Source organism: Colossoma macropomum, unplaced genomic scaffold, assembly GCF_904425465.1.
Source record: "Colossoma macropomum unplaced genomic scaffold, Colossoma_macropomum, whole genome shotgun sequence".
NCBI lineage: Eukaryota > Metazoa > Chordata > Actinopteri > Characiformes > Serrasalmidae > Colossoma > Colossoma macropomum.
Genome location: NW_023495456.1, coordinates 2,032,090 through 2,054,742, shown reverse-complemented (window position 1 = coordinate 2,054,742; position 22,653 = coordinate 2,032,090). Strand labels below are relative to the sequence as shown.

Here is a 22,653-nt window from a genome sequence, read left to right as displayed (position 1 = left end):
ACCTCTGGTTTCCCCACTGTGGAAGCAGGCATGGCTGCCATAGTGTAGGTAAAAGGAGAATGCCTTTGCTTGCAGTACAACAGGGAGAGTACTTCCTTGCTGGTTAGGCCTGGAGGATTTGGATTCCGAGTGCTTACGCTCCAAGAAGAATAGACTGAATTCTGGCTGTCGTTTTGAGCAGATGGATTGGGCTTAATGTAGTTTAGATAGCACCAGCTGGATGTTAGGTTTGTGTGAAGAGAAGGAAACTGACTTTCTTTGTTGCTTATGGGGGAAATGATACTTTGAGCACTTAATAGATGTTCTTCTTTGTTGCTGGCAGTCAAACTATTCGAGTTGCTCTGTTCATTATTCTCATCCTCCTCTTCCTTCACCCTTTTCTGTTGCTGACTATCGTGGCTGAGCTCCACACTGCTTGTAGGGGACAGAACTCGTTTATTCCCTCCCGAACTTGAGGACATAGATTCCTCAGGCACTGACTGTTGCTCTTTTACATCAAAATTAGATGCTACGGTATTCAATCTTACATCGGAGCAGCTTGGATCCTGAGACCTACTCTGTGACAGTGTAGTGTAAACAGCTTTGACATGAAGTGGTAAGTCAGAATGAAGACGAACTGGTACTCTCTGCATTCCACGAGGACTCAACAGCTCATGGCTTGGAGTAATCTCGAGATGGGGATGCTGGTAGTGATGATAATGGGAAAGGTGCACGAAGCGAGCATTTGCAGTTGACTCCTCAATGTTTTCCTCTATGGGAATCTCAAGCTTAAGACCTGTGGACACTGAAGAGTAATGGGCTCTTGCAGCACCTGATGGACACTGTGGACTTTCCATGACTGCAAGTTGGTCAGTGTTAGTCACAGGGGCTACCTGCAACACATTATGTGGGATCTTTTGAGTTGCCATGGTGTTCTCTGAAATTCCAGGGGGCTGATTTAGCTGCCACTGGGTGACATGTTTGTGAGCAAATAGGGGATGGACTGTATTGCCTAAAGAGACATTTTGGGATGTAGAAGGCCCAGGAGATTGAGAAGTGCCAGGGCTTTGCCTAGGGGACATGCTTGTCCTTGGAGGGGAGGAGCTTACACTAAGAGTTGCTTTTGGGGGTATATCCTCTTCCTCTGGCTCTTTTACAGCAGAATGCCTTATCAGAAGGCATTTGCGCCTTTCCCTCCAGCCTGCAGGAGTCCGATCAGGTGAGAGACAGCTATAATCAAAGGACTTACTTCTGGCTTCAGCTATGGGGTTTGTCTGCTGAGGAATATGGGGTGCCTGCTCAGAAGCAGACCGTCGCATCTCTCGGTGTGGGTGGTGCGGACCTGTGGGGATTGTCAATGTGTGAAGAGCTCTTGACCTTCTAGATGACATCATTTCAATATCACTTTTGACAGGTTCCTCAAGTGAAGTGGAATGACTGGATGTGTGAGATAAGGAGCTATCCTGACTTGGACTGTGAGGCAGAGATAGTGATTCAAAACTAGAGTCTCCAGATGACTGTGCTGCCTCCGCAAGACGAAGTCGTTTCTTTTTCGGTGGCAGCTTCTCAATCGGAAGTTGGGCCAGTGTTGGGCTTCTTTGGGGCCACTGGAAATCTCCTACTTTTTCAGTCTCTTTAATTTCAGAAATGTCTGGACGGGGCGACACTGGCATGTCTGTATCTTCTGTGACCAGGATCTCTGGCACTTGAACGTTGTGTTGACGTACAAGCTTGCGGAATGCTGGCTTTGTTGGCATCTGTTCTTTCGCGTGAGATGTGTGGTGGCCATCATGTGAAGGAGGTTTGTCTCTAGAAGCCTCATATGTGCCTTGGCTTCTTAGAGTGGGTTCCTGTTTATCAAATAAACTAGTATGCTGTATCACTGACACTCCTTTTAAAGCACTCTCCTTCTCATTGGCCTGGGATGACCCAATGGACTCAGTAATGGACTTTTCACTTGCTGCAGTATAAGCTTGTGATGGTGCAAAAGTGGATGGCAAGGCAACTGATGGTAAGGCAGGATCATCAAGTTCAAGACTATCTTCCTTTCTCCTCTTTCGCATTGCTAAAGCACCAGGTCGGGTTTTATAAAGAGTTCCATGTTCCTCTGTGGGAATTTCAAGTTGGTGAGACAGACGGCCCAAGCAGTGATGGTGCTTGTGTGTTTTATAGTTTTCCCAGCTGTTACAAGCAACACCACACGCTTCACACTCAAATGGTTCTAGTTGTTTTTGCTTGCAGTCAGGCACCGTAGGGATTGAGGGGTGAAATAATGAGCTGGGACTAGGCTGTTCCTCGGTATTAATTTCAGCACCAATGGGTAACTCAATGGCAGGCTGGCGTCTTAGCATACCATGACGCCTGTTATGAGCCGGCTGTTGTTCTTCAAATGACTGGCTGAGTCGAAGGCTACGTGAACAAGCAGTGGACGCAGCACTTGCATCCGATGGTAACGAGTGACTTCGCATAAGAGGGGCAGTGGATGAAGGGTCGACTGGCTGACTGACATTGATGGACTGGTGCTGGAATTTCTCACATGGAACCCCAAGAGTGATGGACCCACTACTTTTTGAACTAATTTCTTTTGCACTTTGAAGAAGTGTTTCTTTGGAAAGAGATGCCTTTGACTCAGTGCTGCTCTTCCTGGAGAGAGAAAACCTTCTGGGCTTGACACTATCAATCTTGCTTGTGTCTACCACTGCTTCGTTGATGGTGATGAGTTTGGTGATGTGGTCAATGACTTGCTTTTTAGGCACTGTGAAAGGAATGCTCCTTCCTTCTTGCCCTGCAGGGTGTTCATGCTGTTGGCGAGCAGTTCTCTGCAAATTCCCAAGGCGGCCAAATTTGCCAAGAATGACCTCGGCATAGCTTTTGGCACTTGTGTTAGGTGGACTATCTTGGGAGACTTCTGTGCTTTCAGAGCGAGAAAAGTAGCCTGATTCTGTGCTACCCTTGCTGCCTAGCCCGAATGACGAGGATGCCTCATCAGATGAACCCAAAGGAGCACGTCTTCCTCTGCTAAGCCTCATAGCCAGTCTCTTTTTGACAGCATGGGAATCCTCCATTCCTTGGGACTGTCCTTCAGGGGACACTTCTGTGCAGGTTCTTTGAGAGGGTACCATCCCTTGATTCTTAAGAGTAAAGGATGAAGACGGGTGACCAGTATCTTCATCCGATTCTGTAACTGGCTCCTCATGACAGCTCCCGCCTGGTCCCTCCCTGCCTGTGGTCAGACCAGCTTTCACTCTATGGGTGTGGGATTTCCGGTGCTTGTAAAGGTTACTCTTAGTCTTGAAGGAAAAACCACATGGTGCACAAGGATAGGGTCTCTCTCCCGTATGGGAACGTATGTGTTTCTGTAGAACGCTAGGCTTGGCACAGGCACGACCACAGTAGGTGCAGACATACTTCCCTGGCTTCTGAGGTTTACGCTCACGTTTCTGCTTCAGGGTGCTTTCTTGGGTCTCCATTGAACAGGCTTGTGCTGGCACTGATGAGGCTGAGACCTCAGTGGGCTTTTCACCAGAAACTCCCACATTGTCTTCAGATGTACTAGGAGCCCATGTTGATGTCTCCCCTTCAAGAGTCTCCATTTCCTGGACGTTCTTCTTCTGTAGCCTGAGACGCTTCCTCTCATGACGAGGTCGCTTCGTCTGTTTAACGTGAGATGGTTCATGCTGCTGCTGCTGGGAAAGGGCTGCTTGCTGTTGTTGCGAGGAAGATGTTGGCTGGGGACTGTTGTGAGAAGACTCATGTTGAGGGTGTTCTGGATCTCCAGATTGCTCCCCAGGGCTCAGTGGACTGTGTGAGACCTCCATAAAATAGGGAAAGAACCTCTGGATGTGTGACACGCCTGGGATTTGTTTTTTCAAGACTGTCAAATGATGGAACAGGTTAACAAGTTAATTGAAAATAGCACAATTTTCGGCCCTGGGTAAATCTTGAACACTCAGTAAACATTACTTCATGTATGAGTAAACAAGACACGAGAACCTGCTTCAGGACGTTTTCAGCCACTGCTGTCCAAGTTATAATCCAATTCTGGCTCTTCTATCTTGTGTGGAATTCCTTCCTATGAGCAGCAAACTCTTCCTCATAAAGCTCTTCCTTGATACTCAGGTCCTTGGGGTTAGCGGGTGCAGGTTCTTGGTTCAGCGGGTGCAGAGCTTCTGAAGTTCTGTAATATACCACAAATAAATAAATAAATAAACAAGATTTCTCTTTGAACACAAGGTTTGCTAACAAACACACATATAAATGTGCAAACACAAGCATGTGTACACATCTGGTGCACCGTTATGACTGTATAAATCTTTTCCGAGATGGGAGTGAATGACTTTGGTTCTTGCAGAATACCTTTTGATCATGTTTGGTTGCCAATAATGTTCAAATTTCACAGAGAAAAGCTGCACAACATGAGGTTCTATTTGAGGGTATATATGTTTAAGAGCTTTTTTGGCCCACATTTTCCAAAAACATTTAATGTGCTCAACAGGAAAACAAGAGAGAATGCTTGAAAAATAAATCATTTCTCACTATTTTCATTTCAACACACATAGGAACCAGGCATCCCACTCACTAACCAGCTGGCACTGGCGCCCACGCTTTGCTGTTGGGGGTGGATAGGTGTGGGACCATATGAGATCCTGCTGGTAGTCCAAATCTTTGCCAGCAGTGCATTCCAGACCAGTTATATGGAGAGCTATTTGGATCTCAGTGTTCATAGCCCTCCTGTACAAACTGGGAATGATTTTGATTTATTTACATTTGACATTTATTACATAAGAACTGGAAACGATGACTAAACTTCTAACATTTAGTGTCCTGTATTAGAGACATACACGAAATGAATTCAGCTGAGTAATAAGAGTAGGGCTCTTAACAGAGAATTCCACCAAAATTTCTGCATAATTAAATGGTTGAGATGTAAACAAAACCAGTGAAATGCTCCGGTCTAGAGTCAGGGCTCCCTCACAGAAAGTTACTACATGAATTTGTTATGAATTCACTGCCTGATGACTGAGACACTGTTTTATGATAGTTTTGAGAAGACTTCGGCCTTAAAATCCGTTCATGGTGGAGGGATACATGCAGGGCGCTGTGAGGTAAAATAGTCCCCAAAGAAAACTTATTATTTCAGATTTTCCACTATTTTCCATCATCAACATTCCATATAAACTCAGAAGACTCGTGTAGGTTCAATGGTGGTTCTGGATAGTAAATGTCTATATTTGTGTTGTAGTCATGGCGACCCCTGGTTCCTATCACCACCACTGTAAAGACATCTCTCTAAAATGAACCATTATTTAAATTTAAGTAAATTCTACATTTAAATATCCGCCCAATGACAGCTGGGATAGGCTTCAGCACCCCACCGCGACCCAGAAGGATAAGCAGTTTAGATGATGTATGTATGTATGTACATTTAAATCATTTTTTGAACAGATAGATACGCACAAGCACCTGTTTTTTAAAAACATTCCCAACAGTTATGAAACATTTGACAAATACACAAACAAGCGTCTCTCCAAACCTCACGTTTGGCTCACAGACACAGTTAAACAGCTTTCCACTGATTATTAAATCACTCTCGAAAACCTCATAAAGACTTTTTCACCTAAAATCGAAATTCATAATTTGGTGGTAGCTCAGTTGTGGGGTAGAAAACACGCAGCCGTATGTGTTCATGCATGTCTGCACACTATTTGAACTGCGCTGCTAAAGAGAGATGGATGTGTATGTAAGAGCTGGTCTATTTGCACAGGTGGAACGTTGGAAGCGGAACAGAAGGTAAGACTGTTCTTCACACATGTTCTTGATTAGGAAGCAGAAATATCACCTGACTCGGAACGTGTTAAGACGCCTGGCGGTGGAGAGCGTATGAAAATCTCCACAGGTCGCCAGCTCAACACAGATCGGGCAAAATGTCTGTGTTCAAACAGGCCAAAGGGGCAGAGGTGACGAAAGATCGGCTCTACAGCAGCTGGTTCTGTTGAATTTACTAATCTTTACTGATCACACACACAAAATATGGTTCTTTAAGGGTTCTTAGGTAAAAAACAGTTCTATATAGAACCATGAACACTCAAAGAACCATTTGCATGCTTAAAGGGTTCTCTGCATCACAGACTCCTTCTTCAGATTGTTGGATAATGTTACAATAATAATGTTATGATGTCAAGGTTGTAATAATAGAAGAACCCTTTTTGGTGCTATTTAGAACCATATACAACACATTCTCCATCAGTCTGAAGAACAATTTCCTTATGCTTTGCTACAGTCTCAAAAAAGACGGTTCTTCTGAGCTGAGGTGGTTAAAATGGTCAGCCAATAATAAAATAAATAAAACACATTTTCAATATTTAATTGAATGAGAAATATTTTATGGTTGCCTTTTAATGTCTGTATTTGTGTTTATCTGATTATTTCTATTTGTTGACCTTACAGCCTTTTTAATGTTGTGCCAACCAGCCCCGTGACCCTGAAAGTTTCAGATGTTTAGCTTTCCATTCGCTCCTGTTTGGATTGTCCTGACGTGCCTGGGAAACACGGCACAGACCGGAAACTGTGCCAACCGACCCGCTCTCGCCCTATATTAGCCGAGGCACCTGTGCGTGTTCAGATACCTTTACGAACCAGGCAGGTTTTCAGAAAACGGCAACATATCCAGATGACGAGCGATTAGCTAAGCGTGAACGTCTGGCTGCAGCTATTAATGCTAATCAATCTTTAATAAAAGCGCACGGGAGAAGACTTTCGGCTCGCTTAACCAATTCAGCATCCCAAATATGTTGCTTAAATGCTTTTCAGAAATCTCGTCAATCTCCCTCTCTCTTTCACTAATGGGCACCCAGTGGTTGTTCCTATGGCAACGGCCCTAAACCATGCGGCGGCAGATGGAAGCAGAGCTGGAGGGCTAAATTTATCTCCCAGCATCCTCGCTGACTACAGAGAGAGCGTACCCCCCCCACCATTCACCACACACACACACACACACGATCCCTCACTCCCACCGTCCCTTTTCTTTCTGGACAAAAAATGACGGACAGACCAAAATCAATAATTCCACAATCTCAGTCGTACCTGGAGGAAAACGAGTGGAGCAGCCTGTTCAACTCAAACAGGGAGGAAAAACTGGGGCTCTGTTACATTTAGACAGTAAAAACTCACTGTTGGACCACAAAGAGTCCATGATCGAGTTCATTCATGCTGAACAGGTCACTTTTTAAAAAATACAGACATTTATCTCAGAATATTATGCAGCATGTTCTGTTAAAACACCTGCTTTGTTTTGTAAAAGAACCTGAACAACATTCAAAATGTAAAAAGATGCAAAAATGGCTCAAGGACATTTTTACCAACACCTGTTTTTAAGTTACTGCTGTAAATATATGTCCAGCTCCGGTCTTACTTAACTATAGAATGCGTTGATTTTCACTAGGGATGCACCGATATGGGGATTATGGTTGATATCCAATATTTTTCTTGCACATTTCTGCAGATGCCGATACATAAACATATATAATACATCATCACATATCGTCTTTCTGATGACGATTTGCTTTTGCAAATGTTTGTCAATATGCAATTATGAAATCATTGTCCATGTCTAATTTTTTACCAAGTATCTTTAAATAGATGGTTCTTCAACGGTTCTTTAATAAAGACTATGGTTCTATATACAACCATGAACACCCAAAGAACCATTTGTATGCGTGAAGCATTCTCTGCATGGTGAAACAGTTCCTCAAACTGATGGAGAATGTATTATGCATGGTTCTATGTAGTACCAAAAACGGTTCTGTTATTGTTACAATGTCAAGCTTGTGTACAACAGAAGAACATTTTTGGTGCTATACAGAACCACACTCTTAAAAATAATGGTTCTTCATGGATTCTTTAGTAAAGAAAAATGGTTCTATATAGAACCATGCACACTCAAAGAACCCTTTGCACCATTAAAGTTATTCAGATTGATGAAAAATGTGTTTTACATGGTTCTATATAGAACCTTTTTGAAAAGGGTTCCATATAGCACCAAAAAGGGTTCTTCGATTGTTACAGGCTTGACACAACAATGGATGGTACCAACAGAAGAACAATTTTTGGTGCTTTACAGAACGCTTGTCAAAGAGGTTCTATACAGAAACATCTACAGCACGTTCTTCATCAATCTGAAGAACCGTTTCACCATGAAAAGGGTTCATTTTCGTTCATTACCAGGAAAGTTTGAGCATAATACTTATTCCGTTTACACTGGCGCCCTGTAAACAGAACCCAGAAGTAAACATTCTCCAACAAACTGAAGAACCATTTTACCATGCGGAGAACACTTCGAGTGTGCACAATGCTTCTTTGAGTGTTCATAGTCTTTACTATGAACCCTTAAAGAACCATGTTCTTTAAGAGTGTCAGGTACAACCCACAAAACATGATTTTAAAAATAACAAATTCAGGACTGTAAAAATAATCAAAATGTAAATTATGTAAATGAGGTGTGAGGAAGGTTTGTTAATATTATAAAGTAAAATATTTCTCCATTAGCAAAGGTTCCTGCTCTGAGGCCACTTTGCTTTCCTTAAATTCATAATTTAATATGACATACAATGATTTTTTACTGAGAATCATCTTCTTATTATATTCTTGTTATAACATACATCAGTTTTATGACCTCAAAATGTCAAATTATGTAAGAGGAAAAATGAGCATTCCTTTTTCAAGTTACGACGTCTAATACGAAGTTTAGAGAAACACTATTAGCAAAAGGTTTTTTTGTTTTTTGGGGGAAATATTGTAATTTTGGAAAAAAAGAATCATCTTTCTTGATGAAAATCAAAATGCAAGAAGATGAAAATAACACGAGGAAGATTTTATTACGTTCTTGAGTTACGACTGTAAACATTGCTGAAAGTCTGGGGTGTCTTTGCTTTATGCTTCAGTATAACATGCAGTGATTGTTTTTACAGAGAATCATCTTCTTATATAACATACAACATCATTTTTCCAATTTCATGACCTCTAAAATATCCCAAAGGCAAAATTAGGTTAGGTAAAGATTTTGCCTTTCCTTTCTGCACTATTAGCAAAAGGTTTTTGTTGTTTTTGGTAAATATTATTTCTTTTGAAAAAAGAATCATCGTTCCTGACCAAAATCAAAATATAAAAAGCTGTGAATAACATAAAAGGAAGATTTTATTAACGCTTTTGAGTTACGACCGTAAACATTTGTTGAAAATTTGGGGTCTCTTTTATGCTTTGCTATGACCTGCATTGGTTGTTTTTACAAAGAATCATCTTCTTATATTAGAAACATCACCATTTGTCAAATTTTACGACCTCTAAAACATTCCAAATGCAAAAAGGAGGTGAATGAGGTTCTGAGTTCAGACGTTTTTGAGCTGAGCGTATTCAGACAGCGTTGCTCCAGCTCTGCTTCCCTTGATGTCATTCTCAGAATGAAACAGAACCGAGTGTCCTGCACTGCAGACCGCTGCTCTCTGGCTGCTCTGTGGTGGATGCAGCATTAACGAGGCATCGACTCAGAGCTACAGCTCCATCAGCAGCGTCTCCCAGGACGTGAAACCCCTCCGCTGACATTAAACAGTAGACACGTACGCACATCACGCACAAACGCCGCATCGATCCGCCCCAGGACTCATTCACAGAGCGCTAGCGTGGAGGAGAGCACGCATGGGGGTGAGACGGAGTGGACAGTCAGTCCATTCATCCTTTTCCCGTACGCTCTGCGCCACACGGGCTGAGAAATCGCAGCCTTTCGCGAGCACACGCTGTACCGCCACGAGCACAAAGCCTGTCATGACTCAGTAGAACGAGCGCGAGCGGAGAGCGGTACAAATTACCTCTTTCAAACGACAGCAGTCTGTCCATTCACAACCAGCAGCCGCCTCCTCAGAGAAAAGCCTGCTAATGATATCAATGTCCTTTACCTGAGAACGGCGGGTCTCCTCTCCAGCCCTGTTAATGTCTCAGATCGGTCAGGCTTTGAGAGAGCGAATGAGTCAGAGAAGGAGAGAAAGGGAGAGTGCGAGAGAGAGAAGAAGAGAGGGAGAGAGAGAGGGAGGAAATGTATGAATGAGCTAGTGCAGAGGCAGAGGGGAGGTGAGGTTTCTGTCTGTGTACAGTGAGCTCACAGGTGGACCGCCGGGTATGAGGAGGATCTCTGCTTCCTCTCGCTCTGGTTTAATGATGTCATAGTTAGTGAAATGATTGCCTTATGTTTCATACAACATACATGAAAGCAAATTTATGCAAATGAAACACACAAAAATGCATCTACTGAGACAAAACTAAAAAGGTCGCACGTGTGACGCCTTTAGAGGGCGTGCTGAGCGACGTTTGTTTATTTGATGTGTGTTAATGACGCCTTTAGAGGGCGGCGCCGAGCGACGTTTGTTTATTTGATGTGTGTTAATGACGCCTTTAGAGGGCGGCGCTGAGCGACGTTTGTTTATTTGATGTCTGTTAATGACGCCTTTAGAGGGCGGCGCCGAGCGACGTTTGTTTATTTGATGTGTGTTGATGACGCCTTTAGAGGGCGACGCCGAGCGACGTTTGTTTATTTGATGGGTGTTGATGACGCCTTTAGAGGGCGACGCCGAGCGACGTTTGTTTATTTGATGGGTGTTGATGACGCCTTTAGAGGGCGGCACTGAGTGACATTTGTTTATTTGATGTCTGTTCATGACGCCTTTAGAGGGCGGCACCGAGCGACGTTTGTTTATTTGATGTTTGTTGATGATGCCTTTAGAGGGCGCCGCTGAGCGGCGTTTGTTTATTTGATGTGTGTTAATGACGCCTTTAGAGGGCGCCGCTGAGTGACGTTTGTTTATTTGATGTGTGTTAATGACGCCTTTAGAGGGCGCCGCTGAGCGACGTTTGTTTATTTGATGTGTGTTAATGACGCCTTTAGAGGGCGGCGCTGAGCGACGTTTGTTTATTTGATGTGTGTTAATGACGCCTTTAGAGGGCGGCACCGAGCGACGTTTGTTTATTTGATGTTTGTTGATGACACATTTAGAGGGCGGCGGCAAGCGGCGTTTGTTTATTTGATGTGTGTTAATGATGCCTTTAGAGGGCAGCGCTGAGCGTTTGTTTATTTGATGTCTGTTAATGACGCCTTTAGAGGGCGCCGCTGAGCGGCGTTTGTTTATTTGATGTTTGTTGATGACACATTTAGAGGGCGGCGGCAAGCGGCGTTTGATTATTTGATGTTTGTTAATGACGCCTTTAGAGGGCGGCGCTGAGTGACGTTTGTTTATTTGATGTCTGTTAATGACGCCTTTAGAGGGCGGCGCCGAGCGACGTTTGTTTATTTGATGTTTGTTAATGACGCCTTTAGAGGGCGGCGCTGAGCGACGTTTGTTTATTTGATGTTTGTTAATGACGCCTTTAGAGGGCGGCGCCGAGCGACGTTTGTTTATTTGATGTCTGTTAATGATGGCTTTAGAGGGCGGCGGTGAGCGACGTTTGTTTATTTGATGTCTGTTAATGACGCCTTTAGAGGGCGGCGCTGAGCGACGTTTGTTTATTTGATGTTTGTTAATGACGCCTTTAGAGGGCGGCGCTGAGCGACGTTTGTTTATTTGATGTCTGTTAATGACGCCTTTAGAGGGCGGCGCTGAGCGACGTTTGTTTATTTGATGTTTGTTAATGACGCCTTTAGAGGGCGGCGCTGAGCGACGTTTGTTTATTTGATGTTTGTTAATGACGCCTTTAGAGGGCGGCGCTGAGCGACGTTTGTTTATTTGATGTCTGTTAATGACGCCTTTAGAGGGCGGCGCTGAGCGACGTTTGTTTATTTGATGTTTGTTAATGACACCTTTAGAGGGCGGCGCTGAGCGACGTTTGTTTATTTGATGTGTGTTAATGACACCTTTAGAGGGCGGCGTTGAGCGCCGTTTGTTTATTTGATGTGTGTTAATGACGCCTTTAGAGGGCGGCACTGAGCAACGTTTGTTTATTTGATGTGTGTTAATGACGCCTTTAGAGGGCGGCGCTGAGCGACGTTTGTTTATTTGATGTCTGTTTATGACGCCTTTAGAGGGCGGAGCTGAGCGACGTTTGTTTATTTGATGTTTGTTAATGACGCCTTTAGAGGGCGGCGCTGAGTAATGATGTTATTTATTTATTTATTTATTTATTACACATTACAAATGTCAGTTTGCTGCAGATCTGGTTTAAATGGTGTTAAACCTGGTGTGGGAAAACAAATGTGTGGCACCGTTAGCTTCATGCTAACAAAAGAAAGGAAACTGCATTGAGGTGCTAGCAGAGATTAGCACTATTATTGTAAGATCGCATAGAACTCTGAATTATTAAGTGTTTCCCTTTTTTTCAGTCGCAGCAACAAATTTCTAGCACTGTGTCTCTTTGCAGCTCAGCCACAGCCAGCATGGAGAGCCATGAACGGCGGGTTAGTGGCAGGATGGAAAGAATCAGGTCGCAGGTGGAAAAAAAAGGGGGGCTCCAGTTGGAGTGGCTCTGGAGAACGTCCACACTTCACTGCCCGGTTCCCCAGACGCAGCGAAGCCGCACTCCAGCTGAAAGAAGCCCAGGCGCTCTGACATCACTCGCCTCGTTTTTTCCATCCGCAGCTTTTCAAAAGAGCCTGCGGACGTGTGCAGGGCTGCGGAGACACTGAGGGCAGCCTTCAACCCTCGGAAGGCATGGTTATCGCCAGCGATGACGAAAGCTGGGTGTAGTTTATAAACGCGCAGCTCATAGAAACAGGCAGAGAAATAGTGTCTTAATTAACTGTAATATCAGGAATGTTATTACTGCAGTTCAGTAGATGTCCAGTAGGTGGACATTTAGGCTGAAGCCCAGCTGTCTGCACGGTGTATGTTTGTATTTGGACAATTCTACTTAAAATTATTTAAAAAAACCTGTTTAATTAAACAATGAAGTACTCTGGTCTTGGATATTTACAAGAATTATGTTGTGATCTATTTAGTAGAGAAAGTATAAGCTGAAAATATACCAAATCATCATTTATAGGCCACTTTCTATTGGGCGGTGTGTATCCCACACCCTAACTCCTACATTAAAACTTGGGAAAATAATACTTAATTTTTTTTTTGTTGATGTTTTATTTTATTTCAATCTTTATAAAATGAGGTTGAACGATTTAGATTTAATTAAAAAAAACAGCTAATACTAATGTCACTACCGAAGCACAAAGACCTTCAGTCTGTAGGCGGAGTCTTATTTTAGCCACGCCTCTGCATTTTAGAGCAGGAAGTGAGGCTACATCCCTGTCCCTCATGGCCACATGGTGAGCAGTTAGATCCCATTGTTTTGAAGTAAATGAGTCCCAAAGTCTGAAAATCAGTGTGGAACATTAAGAATCGTCATATTTTCTGCAGTTCAGCACTTTTTAGTATTTTAATGTAAAATATGATGATTTTCTGTGTGAACAGCTGTTCAGAGCTGTGTTTGCTGGTCTGTTCTGGCTGAGTTTCTGAGCTCAGAATGAGCTAAAACTGTCACTGAAACAGTCACTACTGAAACAGACACTACTGAAACAGTCACTACTGAAACAGACACTACTGAAACAGTCACTACTGACACAGTCACTACTGAAACAGACACTACTGACACAGTCACTACTGACAGTCACTACTGAAACAGACACTACTGAAACAGACACTACTGAAACAGTCACTACTGAAACAGACACTACTGACACAGTCACTACTGACAGTCACTACTGAAACAGACACTACTGACACAGTCACTACTGAAACAGTCACTACTGAAACAGACACTACTGACACAGTCACTACTGACAGTCACTACTGAAACAGACACTACTGACACAGTCACTACTGACAGTCACTACTGAAACAGACACTACTGACACAGTCACTACTGAAACAGTCACTACTGAAACAGCCACTACTGAAACATCTGGTACAGTTTGGTAGAGTTATGATTGTTTTGGTATCAATCATTAGTTTCATTCATCTTGTTTAAATCCAGCTTTTATGGGTCACACAGACACTAAGGGTGTAACGAATTAGAATGATCATTTTTTTAATCACCATTCATTTATTGATCTGATGACTCTCAGGTGGTTTTGATCTACTGCTCAGGTACTTTTATCTCTTTTCTTGTCCCACCGTCGTTAAAGCAGTAGATGGACAAACACAAGACAACGAAAATCTGAAATTCATGTAAAAGGCGCAGTAAACAATTCTGGAATAAATACCTCCCTCCCTTCCTTCAGCGCTCCTTCTGAAGCTCCGTCCCCCAAATTCATGGAAGTGCATTACCAAGGCGAACGACACTGGGTTAGCAAACTGGTTTTTTTGATCTTTGTGGCCATAAAACCCTTCACAAAAGTCCTACAGACAAAAACCATGACATATCGTTAGAGCGAACAACGACATGTCAAGTAATGTTAGCTGGGTTGTGGGTTAGCAAACTGTCGCTACAGTGTGGATTTGTCGCTACAGTTGCTGCTGTGAAGCTGACCAGTCGCCATCACAAACATTAGCAAACAGGACAAAACAGTACTGACCGTTTGGTTCTGTTATACAGCAAAAATAAGTTAATGTTGCCCAGAAACAGAGCAGCCTCCTCATCCCTTTTCATGACTTTCAACTCACAATGAAGCTGAATTCAGCTTTTTTGCCAGCTTCTTGTTTGAATTTTTCCATTCCTCCTTAAATGGTGCAGCAGTTACAGTAGCCATGTTTACATGCATCCTAATAATCCATTAATAATCTGACTAATAGCTCAATCAGAATAGAATGTGTCCATGTAAACACCTCAATCGGAATAGTCTAGTCCGATTGAGACCATTCAGAATACAGTTCCTATCTGACTGATCGAGGTGGGTAATCCTGTAAATAATCTGTTAAACAGAAGAATAATATCCGTGTAAATGCCTGTATCTGATTACATTCCCTATCGGAAAGTTTAAGTCCGTTCTGATCATGTTCGTCGCGTCATAGTGAGAGTTTTATACCGTTCAACATGGCGGAGCAGAAACTGGTCTGCAGAGGAGACGAAGTTTATGCTCTGGTCTTTAAAAGACGGCGGTGGGACGGACGTCCAGCTTATGTGTCTCAGAACACGACGTCTTCCTCTCGGCCTTCTTTAATAAGGACATGTGAAGGACGTTTTCCTGAGTCTGACATCATTTTAAAGCAAATAAAAACACAAGCACTGCTCACTGCTGCTCATCTCACTCTGACTGGACTCACGTGATGTTCACTGTCATGGTAACGTTTAATCAAAGGGATTCGCCATGCATGCCATTTTGGATCTGATCACTTGTACTGAGCATGTAAACAGAGATTTTCATCAGATTGTTGAGTAGAGTGAGAATAAACACCTCAGTCTTAATCTGGAATCAGAATGTATTCAGTCAGATTGGCAAAAATCTTTGCATGTAAACACAGCCAGTTAGAAAGCAACTGCTGCATCATTTAAGGTGGAACGGTAAAATTCAAACAAGAAGCTGGCAAATACGGAGCTGACACAGCCTCGTCAGCTCTCAGAGGTCTCCTCACTGATGTTGACTCTTCGCCTGCACCTGACCTAAGAGCTTCTTTCTCAATCTTTGTTCTTCAGATTTTCTCCTCTTTTGCCCATCTCTCCTTGCTGATGCATGGAGTTCAGCGCATAGCCCCTCCCCTTTCCCTGTCCTGTGCAGGACCTGAGCAGGAGTGCCCCCTCTTGCTGACTGGCTGGAATAGTTTTGTGTCATTCGGTCTGAATCACTTTGTTTCCTGTTTACAGAGTCAGGGCTGTGTACCAGCACTGGATTTATTCTGGCGTGCACACAGAGCGGAGAGGTACAGACTGTGGGGAGATGTTTACTGCATTTGACAAAAAGTGTACTGGACTAAAATCCTTTATTGCACCTTTAAAATTTCTAAGATTCTACAGTTCACTCAGATTATGAACTGAAAATGTAATTTGTACTCAAAAGGTTTCATATTAAATTAGAAAGTAATGCAAAATAAGAGTATTTTCACTGCTGCTCTCAGACTTTTGATCCCCACCGTAGATCTTTAGACTTCTAAGGGTTAAATTTAGTCATTACAAATGGAAACTAATATGTGGTGTTCGGTAAGAAACACGGGGCAGAAGGATTGGGTGCACTGCAGTAACAGAGGAATTAGTGTTTCTCTCTCTCTCTCTCTCTCTCTCTCTCTCTCTCTCTCTCTCTTTTCCTCCAGATGGGGTAAAGCAGGACAGCCACAACTCGGAAATGAGGCCTGGGAAATTATGAAACTTACCTTTCATGAAATCAGTGGCTAAAATGATCACATTATTATCAATTCAGAGTGTACTGGAAATGCTTAATGGATCAATAAGTACTATATTTGCTGTACTAAATCATAAAATGACCATTAAGGAAACAGGCTAAGTTGTAATACTGGCTTCTCCAACAGCAGCTCTACAGCCAGTATGTTCTCCTTTGAAATTTCCTTTCTGGAGCAGAAAGTTTTTTTGTGTTTTGGCCTGTGATCCCACCCTCTGCCCCTTTCACAGTACCATTTCTACACCCCGGGTTGCCAGATATGAAAAAAATTGGCCAGAAAACACTGCGTGCTGCAGCCATGGAGGCAAGCAAACAAATTGCATCAACAGACATAACGGTAGATTCTACTCAACCTCGGCATCCTCCTAAAAAGCTCCACGACCAGAGACGCAGTAAAACACAAGTAAATATTGGCGATGCGTTTAAAAGATGGAGACGCTTAGAGCCCAGAAGGACTTTAAAGGTGCTTTCACACCTACCTTGTTTGATCGGGACCTTCAGATGTTTCAGTTTGGGTTGAACCAAAATAGCACGTGTTAAAGGTGCCTCAGACCAAAGGATCAAAATTTGGTCCAACCAAAAGAGGTGGTCTTGGTCTGGACCAAACTGATTCATGGGTCAGTTCGTCTGCAGTGTGAAAACACTTTTTTGGATGGTTCAGAATTTGGGACCGATTATAGGAAGTTGCGGCAGGATATCGTCACCCGTTAAACAACAGAAGAAGAAAAATGAACCAGGAGAGAGTAAAAATTCTCACGGGGAGGAGACGAAGTAGCTAACTGTGATTTGGTCAAATAAAAAAGTCAAAAGTCAACTTGATAGACTGCATAAACATGGTGAAACCTCTCCCTTATTGTCTGAGAGGATGAGAGAGAAAGGATATTCATTTGTCTCCATTCAAACAGAAAAGGCTGCCCGCCGAACTGACCACATGCTGCTGTCAGACGATCCTCTACAAACCAATCACTGTCCAGTACAGGGAGACTCAGCCCACACAGGTGATGACGACAGGACGCAGTCTCGCTAAACTGCAATGTGAAACCAAAACTAACCGGATCAAATGTACATTGTGACAAAAACAGGTACCTTGGTTTGAACGTTGGTCCAGTTTTTCAGGTATGAAGTCGACCTAAAGGCTCTTTTATTCTCCCTTTACGTTCATAAAAGAACACGTCCATTTCAAACGATGCAACCGTCTCTGCCCACGTGCTTCACTGCCCACGTGCTTCCATGTGTCCTTTACACTGGCATGGATGTTTAGCAGTACATCCACTAGAGGGCAGTCCAGAGTCAAATGTTTCTAACAACATGGCGGTGGTGGAGGAGGTGGCAATAACGCACCAACTATAAAACAATACTTTGTGACGTCTCGACGGAGAATTCTCATGTGAACAATTGGCTACACTGTCCCCCCATGGCTTCCAGTGGTACTGCTCTGTTTCCGTATCCATAAGCTTTCAGAGAACCTGCACAAATACGGACGAAATGAACACAGAACACAGACAGAAGCTCCGTCCATATCCGTATCCGTATTTAACGTCGAGCATAAACGAGCCTTAAGACGAATCCTGAGTTGGCTAATTTTCTCCTGAACAGGTGAGCACTGGTTAGCTCACCTTAACTAATTTATCATGGTTACTAGTTGGGACAGACTTTTTAAGTCAATTGCAACATATGAGTACTCGCATTCAAACGAAGGCAGCGAGTATTTCAGACAAATGTGAATTTGATTTAGATGTTACCTGTTAAATTGAGCAGTATGATATCGGGGCCTGGAAGTAACTTCAACTCCAGAGTGTGTATTTTCGGAGCAGTGGGATAACAGGTTTAGCCTTGGCTACCATACATAGCCAGCCATGCATCTAGCTAACACTGACAGAGTTAAAGAAAATCGACATGAGCTGGTTTAAAATTGGCGAACAATAAAAACATTCCAAGCGTATACATTAGCTGATCAACTTACAGTGTAGCACTCGTCATTGCTTGCCATCGTTAAAGTTTATTATTGAACTCATACATGTAGGTTCAGGGTCCTCAACCTGGCAACCCAAGTGAGCTTTGAGTCTGGGGAGGAGGGGGCGGGGCAGACAGCTCTCCATAGTACCTACATTAAATGCTTACTGCTCCTTTAAAAAGCACTGACACACACTATAATCATTTCACCGCAGAAATGACACTGATAGAACTTTCAAGTGAACACCTGATATTTCTTTATAAAACCAAAAATCAACAACAATGTGAATAAAATTTATCACCAGTCATGAGAGCATTAGAGAGGTCAGGTACTGATGTTGGATGATTAGCTCTGGATCACAGAACTAATTATGTTTTTGTCCCAGCTACAACCCTGCAGGTGGATGAAGACCAAACAAAACAGACCAGAATGACCATCAAATAGATGAAAAGATGTAAATGCATCTCTAGAAAACACTACGAGGAGAGATCAGCTAGATTGGTGGATCTCTACAACCTGCACACCTCTGAAGCTCAGAACTATCCAACGCATGAGATTTTACACAAACTAAAGCTGCTAAAACTCTTAAATAAACACACATACAGATATATGGAGCCACAGTTGGCTTCTTATTCAAATTATTTAATTCCTCCTTACATGTTGGGACAGTTTCATTTAGGCGGTTGCATTTAAGGTGGAATAGATCATTCAAATATGAATGAGTGGAATGAATTTCGAAAAACGTCCTACTACTTATGAGTGCACCTCTAATGGGATATGCACTATTTTTACACACTTTCATTGTTATCACTACAGCAACAAATCAAATAAAATCAAGGCAATACACTCAAATATAGCAGTTAATAGACATAAAAAATTAAGTTCTAATAGTAATTCTAGAAAAAAGTAAATATAATTCTAATATAAATGTGGTTTACTGTCCTTGCTGGATCTGTTATGGATTGTTTTAGAAATAAATAAATAAATAAATAAATAAATAAATGTGTGTTTGTGTCTTGTCTTTATAGACTTTGGATCTTTATATATTATAAAGGTGTGTGTGTGTATATATATATATATTTACAGTGGTGTGAAAAAGTGTTTGCCCCCCCCCCAAAAAAAAAAAACAAAAATTAACTGTGGTTTATTACATCTTTGGGAAGCTGAGTTCAATTTCCTTAGTCACACCCAGGCCTGATTACTGCCACACCTGTTCTCAATCAAGAAATCACTTAAATAGGACCTGCCTGACAAAGTGAAGTAGACCAAAAGATCCTCAAAAGCTGGACATCATGCTGTGATCCAAAGAAATTCAGGAACAAATGAGAAACAAAGTAATTGAGATCTGTCAGTCTGGAAAAGGTTATAAAGCCATTTCTAAAGCATTGGGACTCCAGAGAACCACAGTGAGAGTCATTATCCACAAATGGGGAAAACACAGAACAGCGGTGAACCTTCCCAGGAGTGGCCGGCCGACTAAAATGACCCCAAGAGCGCAGCGACGACTCATCCAAGAGGTCACAAAAGACCCCACGACAACATCCAAAGAACTGCAGGCCTCACTTGCCTCAGTTAAGGTCAGTGTTCATGACTCCACCATAAGAAAGAGACTGGCCAAAAATGGCCTGCATGGCAGAGTTCCAAGATGAAAACCACTGCTGAGCAAAAAGAACATAAAGGCTCAGTTTTGCCAGAAAACATCTTGATGATCCCCAAGACTTTTGGGAGAATACTCTGTGGACTGACGAGACAAAAGTTGAACTTTTTGGAAGGTGTATGTTCCATTACATCTGGGGTAGAAGTAACACAGCATTTCAGAAAAGGAACATCATACCAACAGTAAAACATGGTGGTGGTAGTGTGATGGTCTGGGGCTGTTTTGCTGCTTCAGGACCTGGAAGACTTGCTGTGGTATAAGGAACCATGAATTCTGCTCTCTACCAAAAATCCTGAAGGAGAATGTCCGGCCATCTGTTTGTGACCTCAAGCTGAAGAGCACTTGGGTTCTGCAGCAGGACAATGATCCAAAACACACCAGCAGGTCCACCTCTGAATGGCTTAAGAAAAACTAAATTAAGACTTTGGAGTGGCCTAGTCAAAGTCCTGACCTGAATCTGATTGAGATGCTGTGGCATGACCTTAAAAAGGCGGTTCATGGTCGGAAACCCTCCAATGTGGCTGAATTACAGTTCTGCAAAGATGAGTGGCCAAAATTCCTCCACAGCGCTGTGAAAGACTCATTGCCAGTTATCTCAATTGCTTGATTGCAGTTGTTGCTGCTAAGGGTGGCCCAACCAGTTATTAGGTTTAGGGGCAATCACTTTTTCACACGGGGCCCTGTAGGTTTGGATTTCTTTTTCCCTTAATAATAAAGACCTTCATTTATAAACTGCATTTTGTGTTTACTTGTGTTATCTTTGTCTAATATTTAAATTTGTTTGGTGATCTGAACCATTTAAGTGTGACAAACATGCAAAAGAATAAGAAATCAGGAAGGGGGCAAACACTTTTTCACACCACTGTATATATATAAGGAGGGCTGTTTGTGTAATTTTACACAAACAGTATGGACTTTTGTCCATATGGTGCAGCTTCAGAGTAAACAGACAGGCATGCATACACTGTCCCCATCAGTCAGTCTCCTCAAAACCCTTCAGATGTCCTTGTCAGTGTCCACATTAAAGCGTCCCCGTCTCTCACGTCCCACCCAGAAGTCACACATTAGCCGCGGTGCTCTTACCTGTGTCCTCCAGGCGGCTCTCCTGGGACGTCCTGCTGCGCTCAGTGCTGGAGGGAGACGGTTCCTGTCAGAGGACATAGACACAGTCAAATCACACTGAAGGTCGAGTACATTTCAGCATCTTTACCAGCATTACAATACCATGACTAAGGCCTCTACTGTAAAAAACAAACAAAAATTAGAAATCAGTCAAAAATCTGGCAGCACAGGGTGCCAAACTATGTGCATAACTTCAAAAGAATGCCAGAAACTGTAATGTAAAAAAAAAAAGTCTGGCAGCAAAGTTACCAGTAAAACTGTTCATTATTTCTGTAAATATATTTCCATTTTCTATATAATTCATCATTTTAACCTAGTTTTTCTCCCAATTTAGTCACAGCCAGCTCCCAAAAATGAATTAGGACTTCCTGTATATCATGACACTGTTAACACATGATGTGTTGATCTCCTGGACATCACTGGGATTCAAACTCACGTCTCCTATTATTTATTTGTGACCATTTACATGACGCTTCTTCAACCACGACTGTGTTCACCTGCTTCTCACTTCATATGAATGGAAGAATGGCTTCCTCATATAGAGATGTTCATAACAACATAATACATGGAAAAAACTGATACTGACACATTTATCAGGCTGATGATGTCATGATATATCATTCGAGGCCTCGTGTTTATATGACAGTGAAAACATATGTGGCTGTATGTGAATGAAAGAGTAGGTGAGAGAGAGAGAGAGAGCGAGAGAGAGAGAGAGAGAGAGAGAGAAGATGTTTGTGTACATGGTTCAGTAAAAGAGGGTCTTTCATTTCCCTGTTAGTATCCAAAGGGGCAACTGAGGGGGTAAAAATAACCATCCCCCTATCTAGAGACTAGGGAGGGGGGGTTACTTTCACCCCATCTGAACCACACACACACACACACACACACACTTATTTGTTTGTAAGTACAGTATTAATAATATTAATACATAAATGTACTTAATTAATAATAATTAATAATATGTCCCATATGCATTATGTATATGTGCTTGTCTATATGTGATAATAATATGCTCCATATGTAATATATGTGTAAGTACCTTTGTATAATAATGTATTCCATATGTACTATGTACATGTAAATACCTATATGTAATAATAACATCCCAAATACATCATATGAATGTATACATATATAATAATAATGTCCCAACTGCATTATATTTATGTATCTATGTATAAAAATAATGTTCCATATGTGTTATATACTGTATATGTAAATGACTATATGTAAAATAATATGCCCCATGTGTATTACACATATATGTAAGAATTTATATGTAGAAATATGTTCCATATGTATTATATGTTACTATCTCTATGTAATAATATGTCCTAGCTGTATTATACGTAAGTGTCTATATTTAGTAATATGGTATTATTTATTACCATATTAATATTATATGTCATTACTTACAGTATTACATACATTATATGCCATTACATACATTATTTATTACCTCATTAAGATATGTCATTACATATGTAATAACATGTCCCATGCATGTTATAGATATGTAAGTCTCTCTATATACATATATATGTATATCTATTTATCTTTCTACATATCTATATATGTAGATAAACATATAGATACACATATAGTACATATATGTATATAAACACCTATATGTAATAATCA

The 22,653-nt window shown here is 42.0% G+C and overlaps 1 protein-coding gene across 1 annotated transcript in view; it reads right to left on the bottom strand.

The window, feature by feature from the left end:
• Positions 1 to 21,034, bottom strand: part of hivep3a (HIVEP zinc finger 3a) — a 40,004-nt gene extending 18,970 nt beyond the window's left edge. The window contains 2 exon segments of the mRNA XM_036562606.1: positions 2 to 4,156; positions 20,971 to 21,034. Of these exon segments, the coding sequence (XP_036418499.1) occupies positions 2 to 3,797 (3,796 nt within the window). The 5' untranslated portion in view covers positions 3,798 to 4,156; positions 20,971 to 21,034.
• Between the last annotated feature and the right edge of the window lie 1,619 nt (positions 21,035 to 22,653).